The sequence below is a fragment of the Onychostruthus taczanowskii genome, unplaced genomic scaffold (assembly GCF_017590055.1).
Source record: "Onychostruthus taczanowskii isolate IOZ18803 unplaced genomic scaffold, ASM1759005v1 scaffold74, whole genome shotgun sequence".
NCBI lineage: Eukaryota > Metazoa > Chordata > Aves > Passeriformes > Passeridae > Onychostruthus > Onychostruthus taczanowskii.
In genome coordinates this window covers 23,150-45,662 of record NW_024505229.1, presented here as the reverse complement: position 1 = coordinate 45,662, position 22,513 = coordinate 23,150, and the positions used below count along the sequence as shown (strand labels likewise).

General features: G+C 54.8%; 3 protein-coding genes across 4 annotated transcripts in view; 2 read left to right on the top strand and 1 right to left on the bottom strand.

Moving 5' to 3' along the window:
• Positions 1-7,206, top strand: part of FMOD (fibromodulin) — a 9,531-nt gene extending 2,325 nt beyond the window's left edge. For both annotated transcript variants that reach the window (XM_041422736.1, XM_041422735.1), the window contains exons 2-3: positions 1,785-2,795; positions 5,804-7,206. In XM_041422736.1, coding sequence (XP_041278670.1) covers positions 1,799-2,795; positions 5,804-5,955 — 1,149 coding nt within the window. In that variant the 5' untranslated portion in view covers positions 1,785-1,798 and the 3' untranslated portion in view covers positions 5,956-7,206. The remainder of the gene's footprint in view (positions 1-1,784; positions 2,796-5,803) is intronic.
• Positions 7,207-11,522: 4,316 nt separating this feature from the next.
• Positions 11,523-13,621, top strand: LOC121345634 (circumsporozoite protein-like). The gene is made up of 4 exons (XM_041422732.1): positions 11,523-11,918; positions 11,989-12,094; positions 12,395-12,970; positions 13,599-13,621. Exons 1-4 carry the CDS (start codon positions 11,523-11,525, stop codon positions 13,619-13,621), a joined length of 1,101 nt encoding a protein of 366 aa, XP_041278666.1.
• Positions 13,622-17,261: 3,640 nt separating this feature from the next.
• BTG2 (BTG anti-proliferation factor 2) lies at positions 17,262-22,072 on the bottom strand. The gene is made up of 2 exons (XM_041422593.1): positions 21,841-22,072; positions 17,262-17,851 (listed from the first exon to the last, which is right to left on the bottom strand). Exons 1-2 carry the CDS (start codon positions 21,998-22,000, stop codon positions 17,514-17,516), a joined length of 498 nt encoding a protein of 165 aa, XP_041278527.1. The 5' UTR covers positions 22,001-22,072; the 3' UTR covers positions 17,262-17,513.
• Positions 22,073-22,513: the final 441 nt, after the last annotated feature.

The window sequence follows — 22,513 nt, the reverse complement described above, 5'->3', positions numbered from 1 at the left end:
CTCCCCGTGGCACTCAGCATCCCCCAGGATCCCGTCCCGAGCACACGGATTGTGGAGCAGGGAAAAAAGGACAAACCCAGGCCTTCCAAACCTGCCTCAATCCCTCTTTTTTCCCGTGCCAGGGTGGCAGGGCAGGGCGCTCAGTGCATGCCAGGCTGGGTGTCCCCTCCCTGCTGCAGGCTGGGGACACGGCCAGGGGTCACCAGGTGACCTCAGGGCCACCCCTGGCATGGCAAAAAGGGGACACTTGTCCCTGCTGTCCTTGATGTCCCTGCTGTCCCTACTGGTCCCTGGTGATCCCTGCTGTTCCTGTGGTCCCTGATGTCCCTACTGGTCCCTGCTGGTCCCTGCTGGAGCAGAGCTGGCAGTGACACCCTCCCAGCCACGTAGGATCCCCTCCCGCTCCCAGCAGCCAAATTCCTGGAGGGATTTCAAGCTGCCTGGCTGCAGGAACACCCCGTGCGCTCATTTATCCCGGGATGGGGAGGCAGGATGATTCCAGAGCTGGAATCCTCCCGCTGCAACCTCACCTGGGCATGGCAGGAGGAGGCCACGGGGATCAGGGATGGGTTTGCCTCATTCCCTGCTCTCCTCTGGATCCATCACCGGGTGTTGTGCCCTCTCACACCGAGGGTGCTGCCCCTTTTTGTGCCTGGGGGAATGGAAGCTTGGAAGAGGTTTCAGCTCCAAAATCAGGCAGAATTTGTTTACCAGGATCTGCATCCTGCGCTTCTGTGGGGGAAGGGAGAGTTGGATGAAACCCACAGCGATTCCTGTCACCAGCGAGCAGAGCAGAAATAGCTCCTTCAAAAGATGCCTCCAGCTCCTTCAAAAGGCTCCTCGAGCTCCCAAAATCACCCTGATCTGGCAGCTTCCCCTCTCAGCCAGGGAACTCAAATCCCTTCTCCAAGGGGATCCAAATTCCTTCTCCTCCCTCCCAGGCAGAGCCAACCCCGGGCACCTCGTGTGACCCCGCACAGATCCGCGTGTCCCCAGGCTGCATCCTCCACCCAGAAACTGGGATGGAATTGGCCAGAAACCAGGATCTCACCAGCACAGCTCCACTGGGGTGGAGATTCCTCCCAAATCTCCCTCCAGGGTGGGAGGTTTCTCCCAAATCTCCACTGGGGTGGAGATTCCTCCCAAATCTTCACTGGTATCTCCCAAATCTCCACCAGGGATGGAGGTTCCTCCCAAATCCCCACTGGGAGGGAGTTTTCTTCCAAATCTCCACTGGTTTTCCCCAAATCTCCACTGAGGACTAAGGTTCCTCCAAAATCTCCACCAGGGATGGAGGTTCCTCCCTAAATTTCCACTGGGAGGGAAGTTTTTTCCCAAATCTCCACTGAGAACTAAGGTTCTTCCCAAATCTCCACCAGGGATGGAGGTTCCCCCCTCAAATTTCCACTGGTAAGGAGGTTTTTCCCAAATCTCCACTGGTTCCTCCTAGATCTCCACTGAGAACTAAGGTTCCTCCCAAATCTCCACCAGGGATGGAGGTTCCCCCCTCAAATTTCCACTGGTAAGGAGGTTTTTCCCAAATCTCCACTGGTTTCTCCCAAATCTCCACCAGGGAGGGAGGTTTTTCCCAAATCCCCACCGGTTCCTCCCAAATCTCCACCAGGCTGGAGTTTTGTCCAAGGTGAAAAGTGGGAAGATCACACAACTCCACACAGGAGAAATGTCCACAGCCGGGAATTTTTGGGTGGGATTCCCTCATCTCCTGCTTCTCCAGCACTGCCTGCTTTCCCAGCTCACCTTCCCATGGCTTTGTCCTCTCGCAGGTCTCTCCAGCGCCATGCCTCGGGCCACCATCCTCATCCTCATCCTGGCCGGGCTCTGCGGCTCCTCCCTGGGCCAGTACAACGAGGAGGAGGACCTGGCGTGGCTCCAGTACTACCTGCGGCAGTCCCGCGTCTCCTCCTACAACTACGTGCCCTACTACGAGGAGGAGAGCCCCGCGTACGCCTACTCCTACCCCTCTGCCACCGACACGGAGCCCGAGCCCGAGCCCGAGCCGCAGCAAGCGGCGCCCTGGCGGTGTCCCCAAGAGTGTGACTGTCCCCCCAACTTCTCCTCGGCCATGTACTGCGACACGCGCAACCTGCGGTACCTCCCGTTCGTGCCGTCGCGGATGAAGTACGTTTATTTCCAGAACAATCTGATCACCTCCATCCAGGAGGGGGCCTTCGACAATGCCACCGAGCTGGAGTGGCTGGCGCTGCACAACAACCAGATCAGCAGCGAGAAGATGGGGAAAAGGGTTTTTGGGAAGCTGCAGCGCCTGGAGAGGCTCTACATGAACAACAACAACCTGACCAGGCTGCCCGGCCCGCTGCCGCGCTCACTGCGCGAGCTCCACCTCTCCTATAACCAGATCTCCAAGGTGCCTTCCAACGCTCTGGAGGGGCTGGAGAACCTCACGGCGCTGTACCTCAGCCACAACTTCATCTTCGAGATGGGCGCGTCCCTCAAGGGGCTCAAGTCGTTGATCCTGGCCGACCTGAGCTACAACAACCTGAGGAAGGTCCCCGACGGGCTGCCGGCGTCGCTGGAGCAGCTCTACCTGGAGTACAACTACATCAACGCCATCCCCGACGATTATTTCCAGGTGTCCCCCAGGCTGCTGTACGTGAGGATGTCCCACAACAGCCTGACCAACCAAGGGCTCTCCAGCAACACCTTCAACAGCAGCAGCATCCTGGAGCTGGACCTCTCCTACAACCGGCTGCAGAAGATCCCGCGGGTCAACACCAACCTGGAGAACCTCTACCTGCAGGGCAACCAGATCAACGGTGAGCAGGGCTGGGGAAAGGGCGGTGGGGAACCCTGGGGAAGCGCCTGGGGGTGCTTTGAGTGGGAATTTGGGGTTCCTGAGGGTTTCTGAGCGAGGCAGGGGTGGGAGCTGTCCCAGCCTGGAGGGTTCCTGTGGGATCTCTGCGCTGGATTTTGGGGGATTCCCAGGAGCCTGGGCATCTGCTGGGGTTGGGGAGGGTGGAAAGCAGGGGATGAACCAGCTGGGATGGGGTCAGGGGGGCCAAGAGGGGTCACAGCAGTGGGCAGAGCTGGGGGGTCCTCACAACCATGCTGGGGACATGGAACACCCTGGGCAATGTCAGCACAGGGGACAGGGACCTTGCTTAGTGCCAGCACAGGGGACAGGGACACTCTGCAGTGCCAGCACAGGGGACAGGGACATTGCCCAGTGCCCACACAGGGGACAGGGACACTCTGCAGTGCCAGCACAGGGGACAGGGATGTTCCCTGGTGCCAGCACAGGGGACAGGGACATTCCCTGGTGGCAGCACAGAGGACAGGGACATTGCCCAGTGCCAGCACAGGGGACAGGGACACTCTGCAGTGCCAGCACAGGGGACAGGGATGTTCCCTGGTGCCGGCACAGGGGACAGGGACACTGCCTGGTGCCAGCACAGGGGACAGGGCCATTCCCTAGTAACAGCACAGGGGACAGGGACACTCTGCAGTGCCAGCACAGGGGACAGGGACATTGCCCAGGGCCAGCACAGCCCCTCTGTCCCCTGCACAGCCCCACCCGTGTCCCCAAGGCCCGGTGTCCCAGCCCGCAGCTGAGGGGTCTGTCCTTCCCCGGGGAGCTCTGGGCCCGATCTCCCGGCAGGCCTGAGGCTCCCTCCCCTCCAAACACAAACAAACAAAGGGAACGGATTGTTCCGGGGCTGCTATTTATAAAAACGGGCTGGAAAAATCAACCCCCGAGCAAAAGCTCCCGGGAAAAATCGGCCCTGCTCCCCCCACCTGCCAGGGGCTGAGGGAAGGGCTGGGCTGGGATGGGGATTGGGAATGGGAATGGGATGGGAATGGGAATGGGAATGGGATTGGGGATGGGATTGGGATGGGAATGGGATTGGGCTGGGAATGGAATGGGAATGGGGATAGAAATGGAATTGGGATGGGGATGGAATGGGAATGGGATTGGGATGGGAGGGGATGGGATGGGATGGGATGGGATGGGGATGGGAATGGGAATGGAATGGGAATGGAATGGGAATGGGATTGGGATGGGAATGGGGATGGAATTGGGATGGAATGGGAACAGACACAGGGATGGGAATGAGAATGGGAATGGGAACAGGGACAGGGATGGGATATGAGAATGGGAAATGGGAATTGGGATGGGGATGGAATGGGAAATGGGGATGGGAATTGGAATGGGGTTGGGAAATGGGGATGGGACTGGGACTGGGAAGGTGTCAGTGCAGCCATCAGCTGTTGCAGGGAAAACACAGAACCCCGCAGCGGGGAGCTGCCAGCAGCACAGACACGGGAACAGATTCCCAAATGTTTGCTTTCCAAACCGGAGCTGCCGCCGTCTGCCCACAAACGCCGCGGAGCCACCGCCGGCTCCTCCTCCCCCTCCTCCTCCTCCTCCTCCTCCTCCTCCTCTGCGGGTCCTGCTGACCTTCACAGCCCCCCAGGATCGGGGACGCGGCTCCAGGGCCTCGGCCCAACCCCTTGGAGCATCCGGACCTTGGTGCTGCCCCTCTGCCCCACCGAGGGTCCCCTCCGTGGGTGCAGCCCCCAAATCCCAGCGATCCCCCCCAGCATCCCGCTGCCTTTTCCAGCAGCAGCCCGGCCTGGAGCTCTGCTGCCCTCTAGGCTCAAATCCTGCACGGAAAAAAAACCCCAAAAATGTATTTTGGACTCTGCTCCATCTCCCGCTTCCAAAGGCAGCCGGGGCTGGGCTGGGCTGGAATTTCCCTGCCTGGCGCTGGCAGCAGAGGAGCGCAGAGGGGACGGCTGGGATGGGGACAGGGACATCCCCGCTCCTGGACACGCTGCTCGGGGGTCCCGCAGTGGCCAGAGGGGTCAGGGCATGGAGGCTGCAGCGCAGGAAGCCTCCAAAAGAGGCTGGAAAGGCAAATCCTGATGGAAAGAAACGTTTCCTGTCCGACTCCACCCTCCGGGCTCTCCATCCCGGCTGGGAAGGGAAGATTCCAAATCCTCCTGCTCCTCCTGGCTGCGGCCAGGAGCACCAGGAATGCTTTTAGCTTGAGGGGTTGAGTGCAAATCCGCAGGAAAAATCAGAGAATTTGGGCTGCTCCCGTTCTTTTCCCCCCCTGCCTGTCTTAACACAAAGCAGCTCTCAGAGGTGGATCCCTCAGAACAATTTCCCACTAAAAATCAGCCCTTTGGGGAAGGCTGTGGGTGTTCAACTGCAGTGATGCCTTGAGAAGGCTGAGATAAAACAGAGGCCAGACAGAGCTCAAGAATAAACAGGGATTTATTAAAAGGATCTCCTCCATGGATCCACCTTGGGCAGCACAAGAGCCCAGCCAGGGCTGCACCCAAATGAACCAAAATGGGCACAAAATGAACCCAAGATGAACCAAAATGGTCACAACGAACCCAAGATGGACCAAAATGGTCACAAAATGAACCCAAGATGGACCTAAAATGGTCACAAAATGCACAACACTCATGGGGCCTCTCACTTTTATCAGTTCTGCTCCATTTGCATATTGGAGTTAATTGTCCAATTCCAGCTCCAGCCCATGCAGGCCCACCCTTGTTTTTCTCTCTTCATTCCACATTGTTTGTGCTCGTGTGGTGAGATTTGGATCATTTGAAATTTGGATCATTGAGAGGACCTGAGATTTGGATCATTTGTCCTTGGTCCCCAGCTAGAGCAGGAATTGTTTTGTCTCTGTGCGCAGAGCTCACCACCCCCTGACACAAACCCCAGACCCACACCCGAAAGCAGCCCGGAACCTAAAAACCCCAAACCCCAAAACGCTGAGGCCTCACCATCCCCTCTCCCCCGCAGAGTTCTCCATCAGCAGCTTCTGCTCCGTGGTGGATGTCATGAACTACTCGCGGCTGCAGGTGCTGCGCCTCGACGGCAACGCCATCAAGCGCAACGCGGTGCCCCCGGACGCGCCGCTGTGCCTGCGCCGCGCCACCGTCATCGAGATCTGAGCCCCCCCAGGACTCTGTCCCCCGCCCCCGGGGGGACTCCCCTCCTTCCTGCTTTCCCATCCCACTCGGCTGGGTGGTGGCGGCGTGCTCCCGGTTTTCCCGAAATTCTCCATTTTTTTTTTTTGCGCTCAGATCTCGGCTCTGGGCCCGCCACAAAGCGCTGTCACCTCCTGTCCCGGGCTGGGGTGGGACACGGCAGGGGTGGGGCTCATCCCGCCTTGGGCATGGGGAAATCAAATCCCGACCCCAAATCCGGGTCTGAACTCCCTGAAAGGAGAATCCTTCCAAGGGGATCAGACCTTTTTCCATGGGGAAATCCCAATCCCGACCCCAAATCCAGGTCTGAACCCCCTGAAGGAGCATCCATCCAGGGGGATCAGACCCTTTTCCCATGGGGAAATCCCAATCCCAATCCCAAATCTGGGTTTGAACCCCCTGAAGGAGCATCCTTCGAGGGGGATCATACCCTTTTCCCATGGGGAAATCCCATGGGGATCAGACCCCTTTTCCATGGGGAAATCCCAGTCGCGATCCCAAATCCAAGTCTGAACCCCCTGGGAAGAGTATCCTTCCATGGGGATCAGAATCTCTTTCCATGGGGAAATCAAATCCCGATCCCAAATCTGGGTCTGAACCCCCTGAAGGAGCATCCAAGGGGTTGGGAGCTGCAGGAGTGAAGGGTTGAAGATCTCCAGGCTGGAGGATCCCTCAGTGGGGTGAGGAGGAACAAATCCTTCTCTTCCCTTCCATTTTTCCCCCTTTTCCATCAACCTGCTCCAGAATTAATGAGAGAAACCCTAAAGGAGAGAAACCCACCCTGGGGTGAGAGGGAAACCCCCGAGGAACTGGGGCTCCCAAATCTTCCTCCCGACCCCCTGGAGCCGGGCAGGACGGGGAAAATCCTGGTGCTGTCCCCCCCCTGGAGCTGTCACCCCTGGAGCTGTCACCCCCAGCTGCCCCTCCCTGAGCTCAGGCCCCCGGGATATCCCAATTAAAACCTCAAAACCAACCACAGAGCCACGCTGGAATTCCCTAAAAATCCCAAATTCCCCAGCTCAGCCCCTCGGGTGGCTGAGTTTGAGGACGAAGGGGCAGCTGAGCTTTGGGGTCGCCAGTCCAGGTGGTCACCCCGGCCCTCCGCGTTGTTCCTGCATGCAAAGTTCATTTTTAAAAACCCAGAAAAATCCCATAATTTCACCAGCATGAACTGTAAACCCCAAAGCCGTCAATAAAACCCTTCCAGTGCCTGCACCCAGCGCTTCTCCTCCTCTCCGGGATGGATTTCCTGCCATAATCCAGGCTGGAATTGCCGTCTAGCGGCTGGCCCGGGCATGGCACGGAGATTTCCCGGGAAAGGGAAAATCTCCATGGAAAAGGCTCAGCGGGAGCGGGGAGGGATGGAGGCACCACTGGGGGTTTTTTTTCTGGACCCTTCTGGCTTCGGTCCTGCGGATTTTTAACAGCCGGGCTGGGGGATGGTTGAAAAATAAGGGAATGAAAAATAGGAATTTCACACGGAGGGGAACAGAAAGTGCCGTGTCCCAGGCTGGGAGCAGCCAGGGAAGCAGAGCCTACAGGATTCTGTGGGATGCAGGAGTTGGGATTCCAAAAAAACCCCAATCCCTGGTCAGGGGCAGCCCCAAAGCTGCAGCCAAGGCTCCTGGAGAAGCCAGGCAGGAAAATCCCACCCAATCCTTTGGGACACCTCTCCTACATCCCAGGGTGGCAAAGGGACAGTCACATCCCAAAATCCCAACCTCCAATCCTTTGGGACACCTCTCCTACATCCCAGGGTGGCAAAGGGACAGTCACACCCTCATCACATCCCAAAATCCCAAACTCCAATGCTTTGGGACACCCTTTCCCCATCCCAGGGTGGCACAGGAACATTCACATCCTCATCCCAACATGCCAAACCCCATCCCAGAGATCCAAATCCTCCCGGAGGCACCAGGAGGGGATGCAGGATTGGGGAGGTTCTAGGGAGCCCAAATCCCATAATTTCAGAAGGATCTGGGAATAGCAGTCTAGATGAACAACCAAAGGGGTTGGGGAGGTTTTAGGAAGTCCCAATCCCATAGTTTCAGAGGGATCTGAGAAGGAATGTCCAGATGAACAACCAAATGGGTTGGGAAGGGGATTTAGGGAGCCCACATCCCGTAATTTCAGAGGGATCTGGGAATAACAGTCTAGATGAACAACCAAATGGGTTGGGGAGGTTTTAGGGAGCCCCAGTTCCATAATTTCAGAGGGATCTGGGAAGGAATGTCCAGATGAACAACCAAAAGGCTTGAGGAGGTTTTAGGGAGCCCAAATCCCGTAATTTCAGAGGGATCTGGGAATAACACTCCAGATGAACTACCAAAGGGTTTGGGGAGGTTTTAGGGAGCCCAAATCCCGTAATTCCAGGATGGGAAGGGAACAAACAAAACCCCGGAGCAGCTCCAAGGCTCCTGCAGCAGCTGCTGGCTCCGGGCAGGGCTGGGAATTCCGGATTCCCACCAGCTGGGGGGAAGGGCAGGGGGCAGAGGCTCAGGGCACCCCCTGCCCTCTTTCCCCCCTCCCCAAAATCCAGGGACAGCCCCCATTGGTCCCACAGGCGCCCAATCTCTGCCTTGTTGTGGTGGGAGCAGCGGGGAACGGGGGCTGGGCTCCCCCTCCTCATCCCCTTCCTCCTCCTCCTCCTCCTGTTGCCGGGAGGATCTGCGGGGTCCGGGGGGCCCCTGGATCCCACCCAGGAGGAGGAGGAGGAGGAGGAGGAGGAGGAGGGAGGGGGGCGTGCAGGGCTTTGTCCAGACCCACAGAGCAGGAAAAAGGAGGGGAAAACCCCAAATCAACCCAAAAACCCCCCCTGGAGGCTGGAGGGGCTTTGGGGGCGCTGCTGCAGGGGGGGACCCGCAGCTGCAGCCCCCCAAAATCACATCGGGGCTCTGGGGCTCTCCCAAGGACTCTCCTGGGCTGGGGGATGTCAAAATCCACTGGGGACCAGCAGGATGTCTTCAGAACCACTCAGATTTTGCCCTAAAACCCAAAAATGTTGCCCTCAAACCATCAAATTTTGGCCTGAACCCCCATATTTTGCCCTGAACCCTCCAGATTTTGCCCTAAACCCCCAAAATTTTGCTCTCAAACCCTCAAATTTTGGCCTGAACCCCCATATTTTGCCCTGAACCCTCCAGATTTTGCCCTAAAACCCGAAAATTTTGCCCTCAAACAATCAAATTTTGCCCTGAACCCCAATATTTTGCCCTGAACCCCTATATTTTGCCCTGAACCCTCCAGATTTTGCCCTAAAACCCCAAAATTTTGCCCTCAAACCCTCAAATTTTGCCCTGAACCCCCATCTTTTGCCCTGAACCCTCCAGATTTGCCCCGAGACCCCCAAATTTTGCCCTCAAACCCTCAAATTTTGCCCTGAACCCCCATCTTTTGCCCTGAACCCTCCAGATTTGCCCCGAGACCCCCAAATTTTGCCCTCAAATCCCAAAATTTTGCCCTGAAACCCCAAAATTTTGCCCTCAAACCCCTATATTTCGCCCTCAGACCCTCAAATTTTGCCCTCTAACCCCAACATTTTGTCCCCAAACCCACAAATTTTGCCCTGAAAACCCCAAATTCCACCTCTACTCCTTTCCACATTTCTCCCCCTAATTCTCCACCTCTTCTTGCCTGCTTTTTTTTTTTTTTTTTCCTTCCCTCCCGTTTTGCAGCCTCCCTCCCCCAGCTCCAACACTTCCCAGACTGTTTGTAAACATTCCCTTTAGGATGTTTCCTCGGGAAGCGCAAATTCCCGGCGGGAAACAACCCCTCCAAATATTTCCCTTTTGGAAAAGCACCAAAAAAAACCCCAAAAAAGCAGCGAGGCAGAGGGCGCTGGGCTCATCCCAGCGGGATCCGGGGTGGGCAGAACCCCCCAGGAGCGGGGACGGGAGTCAGGACAGTGACACCCAAACCGCTGGTGGCACTCAGGGAATTGTCACCGGTGTCGCCTCCTCTTTGCTCGATTCTGATCGGATTTACCCCAAAAACTCTCCTGGGCGGAGGAGCTTTGGGGACAAAGGGACAAGGGATGGGCAGAGCATGCTGGGGGTGGGTGGGGACGGTAATTAAGGTTGATAATTAATAATTATCCGGCCGCAGCAGCTGGGGAGAGATAGGGGAGCAGCGGGAAAAGATTCCCGGGAGGGGAAATCCCAGCCCTGGATTGAGAGGTCCCAAACGGAGCTGGATTTGGGGTCTGGCAGGTTTGGGGTCTCTCCACCCGCTCTGGGAAGATGAGGGGCTCCCCCCTCTGAGAGCCCAAAAGATTTGTGGGGTCCACGGGGAAAGCCCTGCTCCCCACACCCCACCCCGGCAGGATTTTGGGTGTAGAAGAGCAGAGATTTGGATGGGTGTAGAAGAGGAGAGATTTGGGCAGGAAATTCCCGATCTGTTAACTCTGAATCAGGAGAGAAACTGAGCTGGATTTTGGCTCTCTCCATCCTCTCTGGGATGATTCTCATCCCTCTGAGATCCCAAACACTTTGGGGAGACCATGGGGAAAGCCTTGCTCCCCACATCTCCTCAGCAGCATTTTGGGTGTAGAACGGATTTTGGGTCTCTCCATCCTCTCTGGGATGATTCTCATCCCTCTGAGATCCCAAACACTTTGGGGGACCATGAGGAATACCCTGCTCCCCCCACACACTCCAGGCAGCATTTTTGGGTGTAGAAGAGGAGAGATTTGGGCAGGAAATTCCCAATCTGTTCAGCTCCACATCAGGAACAAAACTGAGCTGGATTTTGGCTCTCTCCATCCTCTCTGGGATGATTCTCATCCCTCTGAGATCCCAAACACTTTGGGGGGCCCATGGGGAAAGCCCTGCTCCCCCCACACCCCCAGCAGCACTTTGGGAACGGCAGGGGGAAGTTGGGGCAGGAAATTCCCGATCTGTTCAGCTCCCATTCTTGCCTCCCCCGTGTCCCCCGGCCATCTGTCCCTCCGCTCGTGCCATAAATACCAAACCCGGCTTTGTCCCTGCCCCAAAAGGCACCGAGGGCCCCCCCGAACCCCCCCAGAGCTGCCGGGGGCTCTGGTTTGGGGCAGCATCGCCATTCCCCCCATCCAGGGCGAGAATAGATAGAAATAAATAAATAAATACATAAATAAAATAAAATAAAATAAAATAAAATAAAATAAAATAAAATAAAATAAAATAAATATATTATATTATATTATATTATATTATATTATATTATATTATATTATATTATATTATATTATATTATATTTATATATATACATACATATATTTTTATATATATATATAAACACATATATAAAATAGTCCATTGCAACAAGAAAATCAGCTCAGGTTTTGTCGAACAACCCAGTGTTTAGATCTTCAAGCGTTCACATATTTTATTTAGAGATTGGGAAAAGATTTGCAGGAGGAGGCGAAAGCGCCGCCACCTGAACATACTTGGAGATTTAAAAAAAATAAATTTGGCTTCCATCAGGGCAGGCCAAGTGGGTGACGGCACGGGTGACAGTGCGGGTGACAGCGAGGGTCAGTGCCGGTGACAGCATGGATGACAGTGCGGGTGACAGCATGGGTGACAGCGCGGGTGACAGCGCGGGTGACAGTGCCGGTGACAGTGCGGGTGACAGCACGGGTGACAGCACAGGTGACAGTGCGGGTGACAGTGCGGGTGACAGCGTGGGTGAACGGGTGACAGCACAGGTGACAGTGCGGGTGACAGTGCGGGTGACAGCGTGGGTGACAGTGCCGGTGACAGCGCGGGTGACAGCGCGGGTGACAGCATGGGTGACAGCATGGGTGACAGTGCGGGTGACAGCACGGATGACAGTGCTGGTGACAGTGCGGGTGACAGTGCCGGTGACAGCACGGATGACAGTGCGGGTGACAGCGCAGGTGACACCACCAGTGACAGCAGGGGCGACAGCGCGGGTGACAGCAAGGGTCAGTGCCAGTGACAGCGCGGGTGACAGCACCAGTGACAGCAGGGGCGACAGCGTGGGTGACAGCGAGGGTCAGTGCCAGTGACAGCACCGGTGACAGTGCGGGTGACAGCGCGGATGACAGTGCCGGTGATACTGCGGGTGACAGCATGGGTGACACCGCCGGTGACAGCGCGGGTGACAGCGCCGGTGACAGTGCCGGTGACAGTGCCGGTGACAGTGCCGGTGACAGTGCCGGTGACAGTGCCGGTGACAGTGCCGGTGACAGTGCCGGTGACAGTGCCGGTGACAGCGCCGGTGACAGCGCGGGTGACGGCACGGGTGACGGCGTGGGAGACAGCACGGGTGACAGGGTGGGTGACACTGCCGGTGACAGCGTGGGTGACAGCACGGGTGACAGCACCGGTGACAGTGCGGGTGACGGCGTGGGAGACAGCGCGGGTGACAGGGTTGGTGACACCGCTGGTGACAGCACAGGTGACAGCACGGGTGACAGCACGGGTGACAGCACGGGTGACAGCGCGGGTGACAGCGCGGGTGACAGCGCGGGTGACAGTGGTGGTGACAGTGCGGGTGACAGCGCGGGTGACAGCGCGGGTGACAGCGCCGGTGACAGCGCGGGGGACAGCGCCGGTGACAGCGCCGGTGACAGCGCCGGTGACAGCACGGGTGACAGCGCGGGTGACAGCGCGGGTGACAGTGCCGGTGACAGTGCCGGTGACAGCGTGGGTGACAGTGCCGGTGACAGTGCGGGTGACAGCGCGGGTGACACCGCAGGGATCAGCCCCAGCCCCGCCCCAGCTGCCACAGTTCGGGTGTTTGTGAGAATCAATGAGGGGCTGAGCTCAAAAAATGAGGAGAGACCCGAGGCAGCACCCAAATCCCGACAAATTCACCCAAATCCTGCCAAATTCACCCAAATCCTGCCAAATTCACCCAAATTCAGCCAAATAAACCCAGCCAAATCCACCCAAATCCTGACAAATCCTGCCAAATCTACCCAAATCCACCCAAATCCTGCCAAATTCACCCAAATTCAGCCAAATAAACCCAGCCAAATCCACCCAAATCCTGACAAATCTACCCAAATTCACCCAAATCCACCCAAATTCACCCAAATCCAGCCAACTCCACCCAAATCCACCCAAATTCACCCAAATCCACCCAAAAAGTGTTTGGGGAGGAGGGGAGGGGCAGCTCAGTGCCCCCCAAGAGGCATCAGGGCCCTGAATTCCCTAAAATTCCCTAAATTATGGCCTGGCAGAGCCCTAAATTCCCTAAACCCTCCTAAATTCCATGAAAAAGGAGTTTTGGGTCAAAATAAAACAAGGCCAGGGCGCTGAAGGAGGTCTGGTGTCAGAGGGAATGGTCACAGAGAGGCTGGAAGGGACTCAAACCCTCCTAAATTCCATAAATTTGGAGTTTTGGGGTCAAAATAAGCACAAGCCGATTGAGGCAAGGCCCTTATACATAATATAAAAATAATAAAGATTAAATAATAATAAATAATAAATTATCTTTATATAAATAAGAAATTTACCTTAGAAATAAATTTATCTCTATAAATATATATATCTATATATAGATTAATAAATAATAATTAATTTTTTAAAATTTTTTAAATATAAAAAAATAGAAAAATATCTAATTTATTTTTTTTTGCCCCGCCTCCACCTGGCAGGACAGGAGATTTCCACCCCCTGAGTCATTCCCAGCCTGAATTCCCGGGCCGGGAGTCACACCTGGAGCAAGCAGCTCTTTGTCCTGGGCGAGGCAGGAAATTCATCCCCACGGCATTCCCAGGAAATCCCGAAGCTCCCCCAGGAACGAGGCAGGCGCGGCTGGAACGCTGCGTTTTTATTAAAGTAATTAAAAAAGCACCGGGGGGGGTGGAAAATGTTCTGTAATTCGGGAAGAGGCTGATCCCTCCCGCGGGTCTGAGCGTTTTCAGCAGGGAAAAAAAGGGAAAAACACAAAAAAAAAGGAAAAAAAAAACCATACCCAACCCAAAAAAAATCCCCAAAGAACCACCAAAATAACCCAATAAGAAAACCCCCTGAAACAACGAAAACCCCAAAATAACCTCCCCCCAAAAACAAAAACCCCAGAACTCCCCCAGGAAAACCGAAAGAAAAAATAAAAAACCCTAGCAACAAAAAATTTTAAAAAACAAAAAAAAAACCCCAAAACCAGACAAAAAAACCCCCCAAAACCTCACAAAAAAAAAAAAACCCCCAAAACAAAAAAAAAATCCCCGAAACCAGACAAAAAAACCCCCAAAACCTCACAAAAAAAAAAAAAAAAAAAAGAAACCCAACGAAATAACCCAAAAATCAAGAAGCAGGTCCCGTTCAACAGTCCAGCTCGGTTAAAAATAAAAAATAAAAAATAAAAATAACAATATTGACAGCAACCCCCGACAGACACAGTCCAAAATCCACATCAGGCTTGGAGGCGAAAGGCAACGAGAGCTCAGGAATTCACAGCTTTTTGTGTCACCAGCTACCAGAGAGAAGTGGATTCTACCCAAATTTGGTTGGTTTTGAAGCTTATTTTTTTTTTAAAAAAAAAAATCACCTTGGAGATGAGGATGTTTTGGTGGGAAATTCTTGGGAAACTCTGGGCAGAGGGAGGGAAGAAATCAAATTTTGATTGTTTTGATTTTCCTCCTGGGGGCTGCTCAAAGTGAGGAATGCCCAAAAAAAAATGCAGTGGGATTTCTTTTCCTGGAATAAAATTTTGCTTATTTTTCTTTTTTTTTTGTTTTTTTTTTTGGATGTGGGTGAGGTCACGTATTGCACAAGTGAAAATCCCTCCCAGTGCTTCCTTCCTGCTGTGCTGACGTGAGAAATTCAGGTTAGAGGGAAGTGATGCAACTCCAGACTGCTCTGATCTCCTCAGGCACAAACAACCTGACATTTCCAAACCAAAAAATACACAAATATTTGAGAATCGAGGCTGATCTTCCACTTCTTGATGGTTTTAAAAATAAAATCTGAATTTTACAAGGCAGGGCTGGGTAATTTAACGTATTCAAGAACCAGCTGGGGGTTTCCTACCTCTCCCAGAGCAGCCAGGATTTGGGAAAATATTGCACAAATATCTGAGGACTTGAGTCACCACGGGCTGGGTGAGAACAGCTCTGGGTTTGCCACGTCAGGAAAAGGGGAAGGTGCAGCTCAGACGAAAATCTGGGAAGTTTTGCTGCAAAAAGCACAAATTTTTCTGCCTGGGGGGAGCTCCGGGGGGTGGGAAAAGGGAGTGGATGTGGGATAGCCCAGGAAAAGGGGGTTTAGGGCAGTGAGCTGCCAATAAATTTGGGGTTTAAAGGTGAAATCCTAAAGGAAATTATTTTAAGGGTTTTTAGTGGTGTTTGTAATGCTCCTTCCCAGCATCAGGTGGGGTTTAGAACCTTTAGATGCCACTAATTTGGGGTTTAAAGCCCAAATCCTAATGAGAAATCCTTTTAAGGGTTTTTAGTGGTGTTTGTAATGCTCCTTCCCAGCATCAGGTGGGGTTTAGAACCTTTAGATGCCACTAATTTGGGGCTTAAAGCCCAAATCCTAAAGAAAAATCCTTTTAAGGGTTTCCCAGAGGAGTTTGCAGTGCTCCTTCCCAGCAGGCAGGTGGGGTTTAGGATCTCTAGCTGCCCCTAAATTTGGGGTTTAATGCCCAAATTCTAAAGAAAATCCTTTTAAGGGTTTTTAGTGGTGTTTGTAATGCTCCTTCCCAGCATCAGGTGGGGTTTAGAACCTTTAGATGCCACTAATTTGGGGTTTAAAGCCCAAATCCTAAAGAAAAATCCTTCTAAGGGTTTCCCAGAGGAGTTTGCAGTGCTCCTTCCCAGCAGGCAGGTGGGGTTTAGGATCTTTAGCTGCCCCTAAATTTGGGGTTTAAAGCCCAAATCCTAAAGAAAAATCCTTCTAAGGGTTTCCCAGAGGAGTTTGCAGTGCTCCTTCCCAGCAGGCAGGTGGGGTTTAGGATCTTTAGCTGCCCCTAAATTTGGGGTTTAAAGCCCAAATCCTAAAGAAAAATCCTTTTAAGGGTTTCCCAGAGGAGTTTGCAGTGCTCCTTCCCAGCAGGCAGGTGGGGTTTAGGATCTCTAGCTGCCCCTAAATTTGGGGTTTAATGCCCAAATTCTAAAGAAAATCCTTTTAAGGGTTTTTAGTGGTGTTTGTAATGCTCCTTCCAGCACCAGGTGGGGTTTAGGGCATTTAGCTGCCAATAAATTTGGGGTTTAAAGGCCAAATCCTAATGAGAAATCCTTTTAAGGGTTTTTATTGGTGTTTGCAGTGCTCCTTCCAGCATCAAGTGGGGTTTAGGGCATTTAGCTGCCCCTGAATTTGGGGTTTAAAGCCCAAATCCTAAAGAAAAATCCTTTTAAGGGTTTCCCAGAGGAGTTTGCAGTGCTCCTTCCCAGCAGGCAGGTGGGGTTTAGGATCTTTAGCTGCCCCTAAATTTGGGGTTTAAAGCCCAAATCCTAAAGAAAAATCCTTTTAAGAGTTTTTAGTGGTGTTTGTAATGCTCCTTCCAGCACTAGGTGGGGTTTAGGGCCTTTAGCTGCCACTGAGTTTGGGGTTTAATGCCCAAATCCCAAAAAGCACCTGGGCAGAGCCCCCCTGGACGCAAAAGGGGCAGAGAGCAGGAATTTAAAATCCTGCAGAAAGTTTTGTACCAAAGAGATGGGACCCAAATCCCTTTCCCAAGGGGGGGGCAGGGAAGTGCTGGGGCTTTAAAAAGCAACGTCAGGACCCCAAAAACACCTCAACAAGCCCCAAAAAGTCCAGATTTGAGGAGAAAAGGCAGCAAAAAGGGGGTGCCACACCCCAACCTCTGCAGGACAAGGACGGAAGGGACACGAAGAGGAGGATGGGGACACAGAGGGGACACCAGGGCAGGGCTGAGCCCCTGGGAGCAGAAAAGCTTTGGAATTCCCAGCAGGTCCGGGGTGGTGACAGCAGGAATGTCCCCTCAGCGCCACCAGGGTCACGCTGGGGACACTGCCAGGTGCTCCACGTGCCAGGTGAGCCCTTCCAGGGGCTGGGAGAGGGCAGGGCAGAGCTGCAGCACGTCCAGGAGGGCGACCCCAATGTCCCCAAGGTCACCCGAGGTGACAGCAAATCCAGAGAGCAGCACCGCAACACCTGGAGATGCAGCAGCAAGGTGACAGCGGGGTGGTGACAAGGTGACATCACAGCCACGCTGGCCAGACTGGCTTCACCCCCTCATCCCCCATTCCAAGGTGAGCAAAGCCAGCCCCAAAATCGTCATCCAACACGAAATTAGGCAGATCTCAGCTTGACAATAATTAAAAAAAAAGAGAAACTCACAAGCTTGCAACAGCTTTAGAAAAGGCACCTGGGGCGTCGCCTCGGCTCGGAGCGGCGCCCAACATTTTAATTTTGGATTTTCTGGAGGTTTTTGGGTTTTTTTTTAAAAAATATAAATAGCTCTTCATCTTAAAAATAGATCCTCAGCTTGAGGTATTACAGTAGCCTGTGTCTTGGCAGTGTATTAAAGCCGAGGAGATTTTTTTTTTTTGTTTTCGGGGTTTGTTGTTTTTTTTTTTTTTTTTTTTTTTTTTTGTTTGTTTGTTTTAACTGGAAACAGTCATGATGTAGTTTTTGGAAGGGCTGCTACGGCCCAGCATCATCTGGTTCTTGCAGGTGAGCATCCCTCCGCAGGAGCTGGGGGCTCTGCTGGCCTGGTAGAGGACGCAGATGGAGCCGTCCTCGCCGATGCGGTAGCACACCTCGAAGGGGTCCACCCAGAGCGTGAGCTCGCGGGGCAGCAGCTGCAGCAGCTGGGGCAGCCCCAGCCCCACGTGCCCCCCGGCACGGCTGATCAGCGGGTCCATGCGCTGGTTGATGCGGATGCAGCGGTAGCCGGAGCCTTTGGAGGGTTTCTCGGGGAACCAGTGGTGTCTGTAGTGCTCTGGGGAGGGAAAAAGAGCTGTGAGAAAGGGGTTTGGGGTGTTTAGATGTCATTAAATTTGGGGTTTAGAGGTGAAATCCTAAAGAAAAACCCTTTGGAGGGTTTCTCTGGGAACCAGGGGGGTCTGTAGTGCTCTGGGGAGGGAAAAACAGCAGTGAGGGCCTTTAGCTGCCAGTAAATTCAGCGTTTAAAGGCCAAATCCTAAAGAAAACCCTTTTTTCTCAGTGGTGTCTGTAGTGCTCTGGGGAGGGAAAAAAAGCAGTGAGAAAAGAATATCCCACAGGTAGGTGGGGTTTAGGGCCTTTACATGTCATTAAATTTGGGGTTAAAGGTGAAATCCTAAAGAAAACCCCTTTGGAGGGTTTCTCAGGGAACCAGTGGTGTCTGTAGTGCTCTGGGGAGGTGAGAAGAGCTGTGAGAAAAGAATATCCCACAGGTAGGTGGGGAACCAGTGGTGGCTGTAGTGCTCTGGGGGGGGAAAAAGAGCTGGGAGAAAGGGGTTTGGGGGGTTTAGCTGTCATTAAATTTGGGGTTTAGAGGTGAAATCCTAAAGAAAAACCCTTTGGAGGGTTTCTCTGGGAACCAGGGGTGTCTGTAGTGCTCTGGGGAGGGAAAAAGAGCTGTGAGAAAAGAATATCCCACAGGTACGTGGGGTTTGGGGTGTTTAGCTGCCACTAAATTTGGGGTTAAAGGTGAAATCCTAAAGAAAACCCCTTTGGAGGGTTTCTCAGGGAACCAGTGGTGTCTGTAGTGCTCTGGGGAGGGAAAAAAAGCAGTGAGAAAAGAATATCCCACAGGTAGGTGGGGTTTAGGGCCTTTACATGTCATTAAATTTGGGGTTAAAGGTGAAATCCTAAAGAAAACCCCTTTGGAGGAACCAGGGGTGTCTGTAGTGCTCTGGGGAGGGAAAAGAGCTGTGAGAAAGGGGTGTGGGGCCTTTAGCTGCCACCAAATTTGGGGTTCAAAGGCAAAATCCTAAAGAACACCCTGTGAAGGGTTTCTCTGAGGTGTTTGTAGTGTGCTGGGGAGGGAAAACAGCTCTGAGAAAGGATATCCCACAGGTAGGGGGGGTTTAGGTGCCACTAAATTCGGGGTTTAAAGGTGAAATCCTAAAGAACACCCTCTGAAGGGTTTCTCTGAGGTGTTTGCAGTGCTCCTTCCCAGCACGAAGGTGGGGTTTAGCTCCCAATAAATTTGGGGTTTAAAGGCCAAATCCTAAAAAAATGTCTTTGAAGGGTTTCCCAGGGAAGCAGAGGTGTCTGTAGTGCTCCTTCCCCACAGGCAGGTGGGATTTAGGGCCTTTAGCTGCTACTGAATTTGGGGTTTAAAGGTGAAATCCTAAAGAAAACCCTGTGAAGGGTTTCTCTGAGGTGTTTGCAGTGCTCCTTTCCAGCAGGCAGGTGGGGTTTAGGGCCTTTAGCTCCCACTGAATTTGGGGTTTAAAGGTGAAATCCTAAAGAAAACCCTGTGAAGGGTTTCTCAGAGGAGTTTGCAGTGCTCCTTTCCAGCAGGCAGGTGGGATTTAGGGCCTTTAGCTGCTACTTAAATTTGGGGTTAAAGGTGAAATCCTAAAGAAAACCCCTTTGGAGGAACCAGGGGTGTCTGTAGTGCTCTGGGGAGGGAAAAGAGCTGTGAGAAAGGGGTGTGGGGCCTTTAGCTGCCACCAAATTTGGGGTTCAAAGGCAAAATCCTAAAGAACACCCTGTGAAGGGTTTCTCTGAGGTGTTTGTAGTGTGCTGGGGAGGGAAAACAGCTCTGAGAAAGGATATCCCACAGGTAGGGGGGGTTTAGGTGCCACTAAATTCGGGGTTTAAAGGTGAAATCCTAAAGAACACCCTCTGAAGGGTTTCTCTGAGGTGTTTGCAGTGCTCCTTCCCAGCACGAAGGTGGGGTTTAGCTCCCAATAAATTTGGGGTTTAAAGGCCAAATCCTAAAAAAATGTCTTTGAAGGGTTTCCCAGGGAAGCAGAGGTGTCTGTAGTGCTCCTTCCCCACAGGCAGGTGGGATTTAGGGCCTTTAGCTGCCACTGAATTTGGGGTTTAAAGGCGAAATCCTAAAGAACACCCTCTGAAGCGTTTCTCTGAGGTGTTTGCAGTGCTCCTTTCCAGCAGGCAGGTGGGGTTTAGGGCCTTTAGCTCCCACTGAATTTGGGGTTTAAAGGTGAAATCCTAAAGAAAACCCTGTGAAGGGTTTCTCTGAGGTGTTTGCAGTGCTCCTTTCCAGCAGGCAGGTGGGGTTTAGGGTCCTTAGCTCCCACTGAATTTGGGGTTTAAAGGTGAAATCCTAAAGAAAACCCTGTGAAGGGTTTCTCAGAGGAGTTTGCAGTGCTCCTTTCCAGCAGGCAGGGGGGGTTTAGGGTCCTTAGCTCCCACTGAATTTGGGGTTTAAAGGTGAAATCCTAAAGAACAGCCTTTGAAGGGTTTCTCAGAGGTGTTTGCAGTGCTCCTTCCCCGCAGGCAGGTGGGGTTTAGGGCCTTTATCTCCCACCAAATTCGGTGTTTAAACACCAAATCCCAACACACAGCCCTGCAGAGCCTCCCCGAGCGCTGGGAGCACGGAAGGAACCGGGCAGGGCAGGAATTAAACCGTGCCCAAAGCTCGGCACCAGAGACAGGACCCAAACCCCCCTGCCCGGGGGGACAGGGCAGAGGGAAGTGCCACCAGCCCACCCCAAAGGTGGCTCCTGCACCCCGAAAAACCCAGCGGGACCGTGCCAGGCGCCGTGGGGTGGCGGGGGCAGATAGGGCACCCCAAAGCTGCCCGAGGGCACGGCGCAGCCAGCTCAGCACCCTGATCCCCCTTATCACAGCCCGGCCACCCCTCCCTGCGGCTGATAAGGGCGCCGGGCCGGGGGGACACCGGGGGGGACACCGGGAAGGGACCCCCGGGAAAGGGGACACCGGGCACAGCAGGGGGACACCGGGAAGGGACCCCCGGGAAAGGGGGACACCGGGAAGGGACCCCCGGGAAAGGGGGACACCGGGCACAGCAGGGGGAGACCGGGAAGGGACCCCCGGGCAAGGGGGACCCCCGGGCACAGCAGAGGCTTCGGGGGACACCCGGCACAGCTCTGGGGTCTGCACAGCCCCCCGGGGAGGGGGCGGCTGCGGGGGGACAGCTGGGCACACAAAGGGACAGGCGGCACCGGGAATGGAACGGGACAGCCGGCACCGGGAGGGACACGTAGGGGACCCCCGCGGCACCGGGAATGGAACGGGACAGCCCCGAGGGGACAGCCGGCACCGGGAGGGACACGGAGGGGACCCCCGAGGGGACAGCAGGTGGCAGAAGGGACACGGGGGGGGCACTCGGGAAGGGGACAGCACGTCCCGGGAGCGAGACGGAGGGGACATCAGGTCCCGGAGGGGACATCAGGTGGCAGAAGGGACACGGGGGGTGGCACAAAGGAGGGACGTCGGGAGGGACACAGGAGGCAGGCCGGGAGGGACAGCAGGTCCTGGAAGGGACAGGGGGGCCACTCGGGAGGGGACACAGGAGGGGACAGCAGGTCCCGGAGGAGACACGGGGGCCACTCGGGAGGGGACAGCAGGTCCTGGAAGGAGCACAGAGCGCCACTCAAAAGGACACCAGGTCCTGGAAGAAGCACAGAGCGGCACTCAAAAGGACACCAGGTCCTGGAAGGAGCACAGAGCGCCACTCAAAAGGACAGCAGGTCCTGGAAGGAGCACAGAGCGCCACTCAAAAGGACAGCAGGTCCTGGAAGGAGCACAGAGCGGCACTCAAAAGGACAGCAGGTCCTGGAAGGAGCACAGAGTGGCTCTCAAAAGGACAGCAGGTCCTGGAAGGAGCACAGAGTGGCTCTCAAAAGGACACCAGGTCCTCGCATCACCATGGAGGGCACTCAAACGGACGCCAGGTCCTGGAAGGTACACGGGGGGATGGAGGGGCGCACTCCAGCGGGCGCCTGTCCCCGAGGGCCACCAGAAGAGCCCAGCCCTGCCTGGAGCGGGCTCCTGCCCGGAGCTCACCTGTGAGCGCCTCCCGCAGCGCCCCGCTGAACACCTGCAGCTGCTGCTCGCTGACGCAGCCCCGCGTCCGCAGCAGGCCGGACACGAAGCCCACGGCGGCGGCGATCTCGGGCACCATGTCGGCCCGGGGCCCGCGGCGCTGGCTGTGGCGGTGGCTCATCCCGGCGGGGACGCGGCGACGCCCGCGACCTCTCGGCGGCTCCGCGGCGCTCGGTCTGCGGCGGCGGCGGCTGCGCGCGGCGCTTATATAGAGCGGCTGGGGAGTGACGTCACGGCGCGGCCGCGGCGTTCCATTGGCCGCGCCGCATGCAAATGAGGGAATGCAAATTGGCGGTATGGTAATAGAGGCTGAGCTCAGCGCGGTGACGTCACAGCGCGCGGGGGAGGCGGAGCGGGGGGGCGGTTACCGGGGGAGGATCGGGGTGACCTGGGGGGGACAGGGACACGGGGACAGGGGCGAGGGGGACAGGGATAGGTGGCAGGGGGATAGGACAGGGACAGAGGGGGAGAGGGACAGGAACAGGACAGGGGGACACAGGGACAGGGACATCGGGACAGGGATAGGGACACGGGGACAGAGGGACAGGGACAGGACAGGGGGACAGGGACAAAGGGACACAACAGGGGGACAGGACAGGAACAGAGGGACAGGGACACGGGGACAGGGATAGGG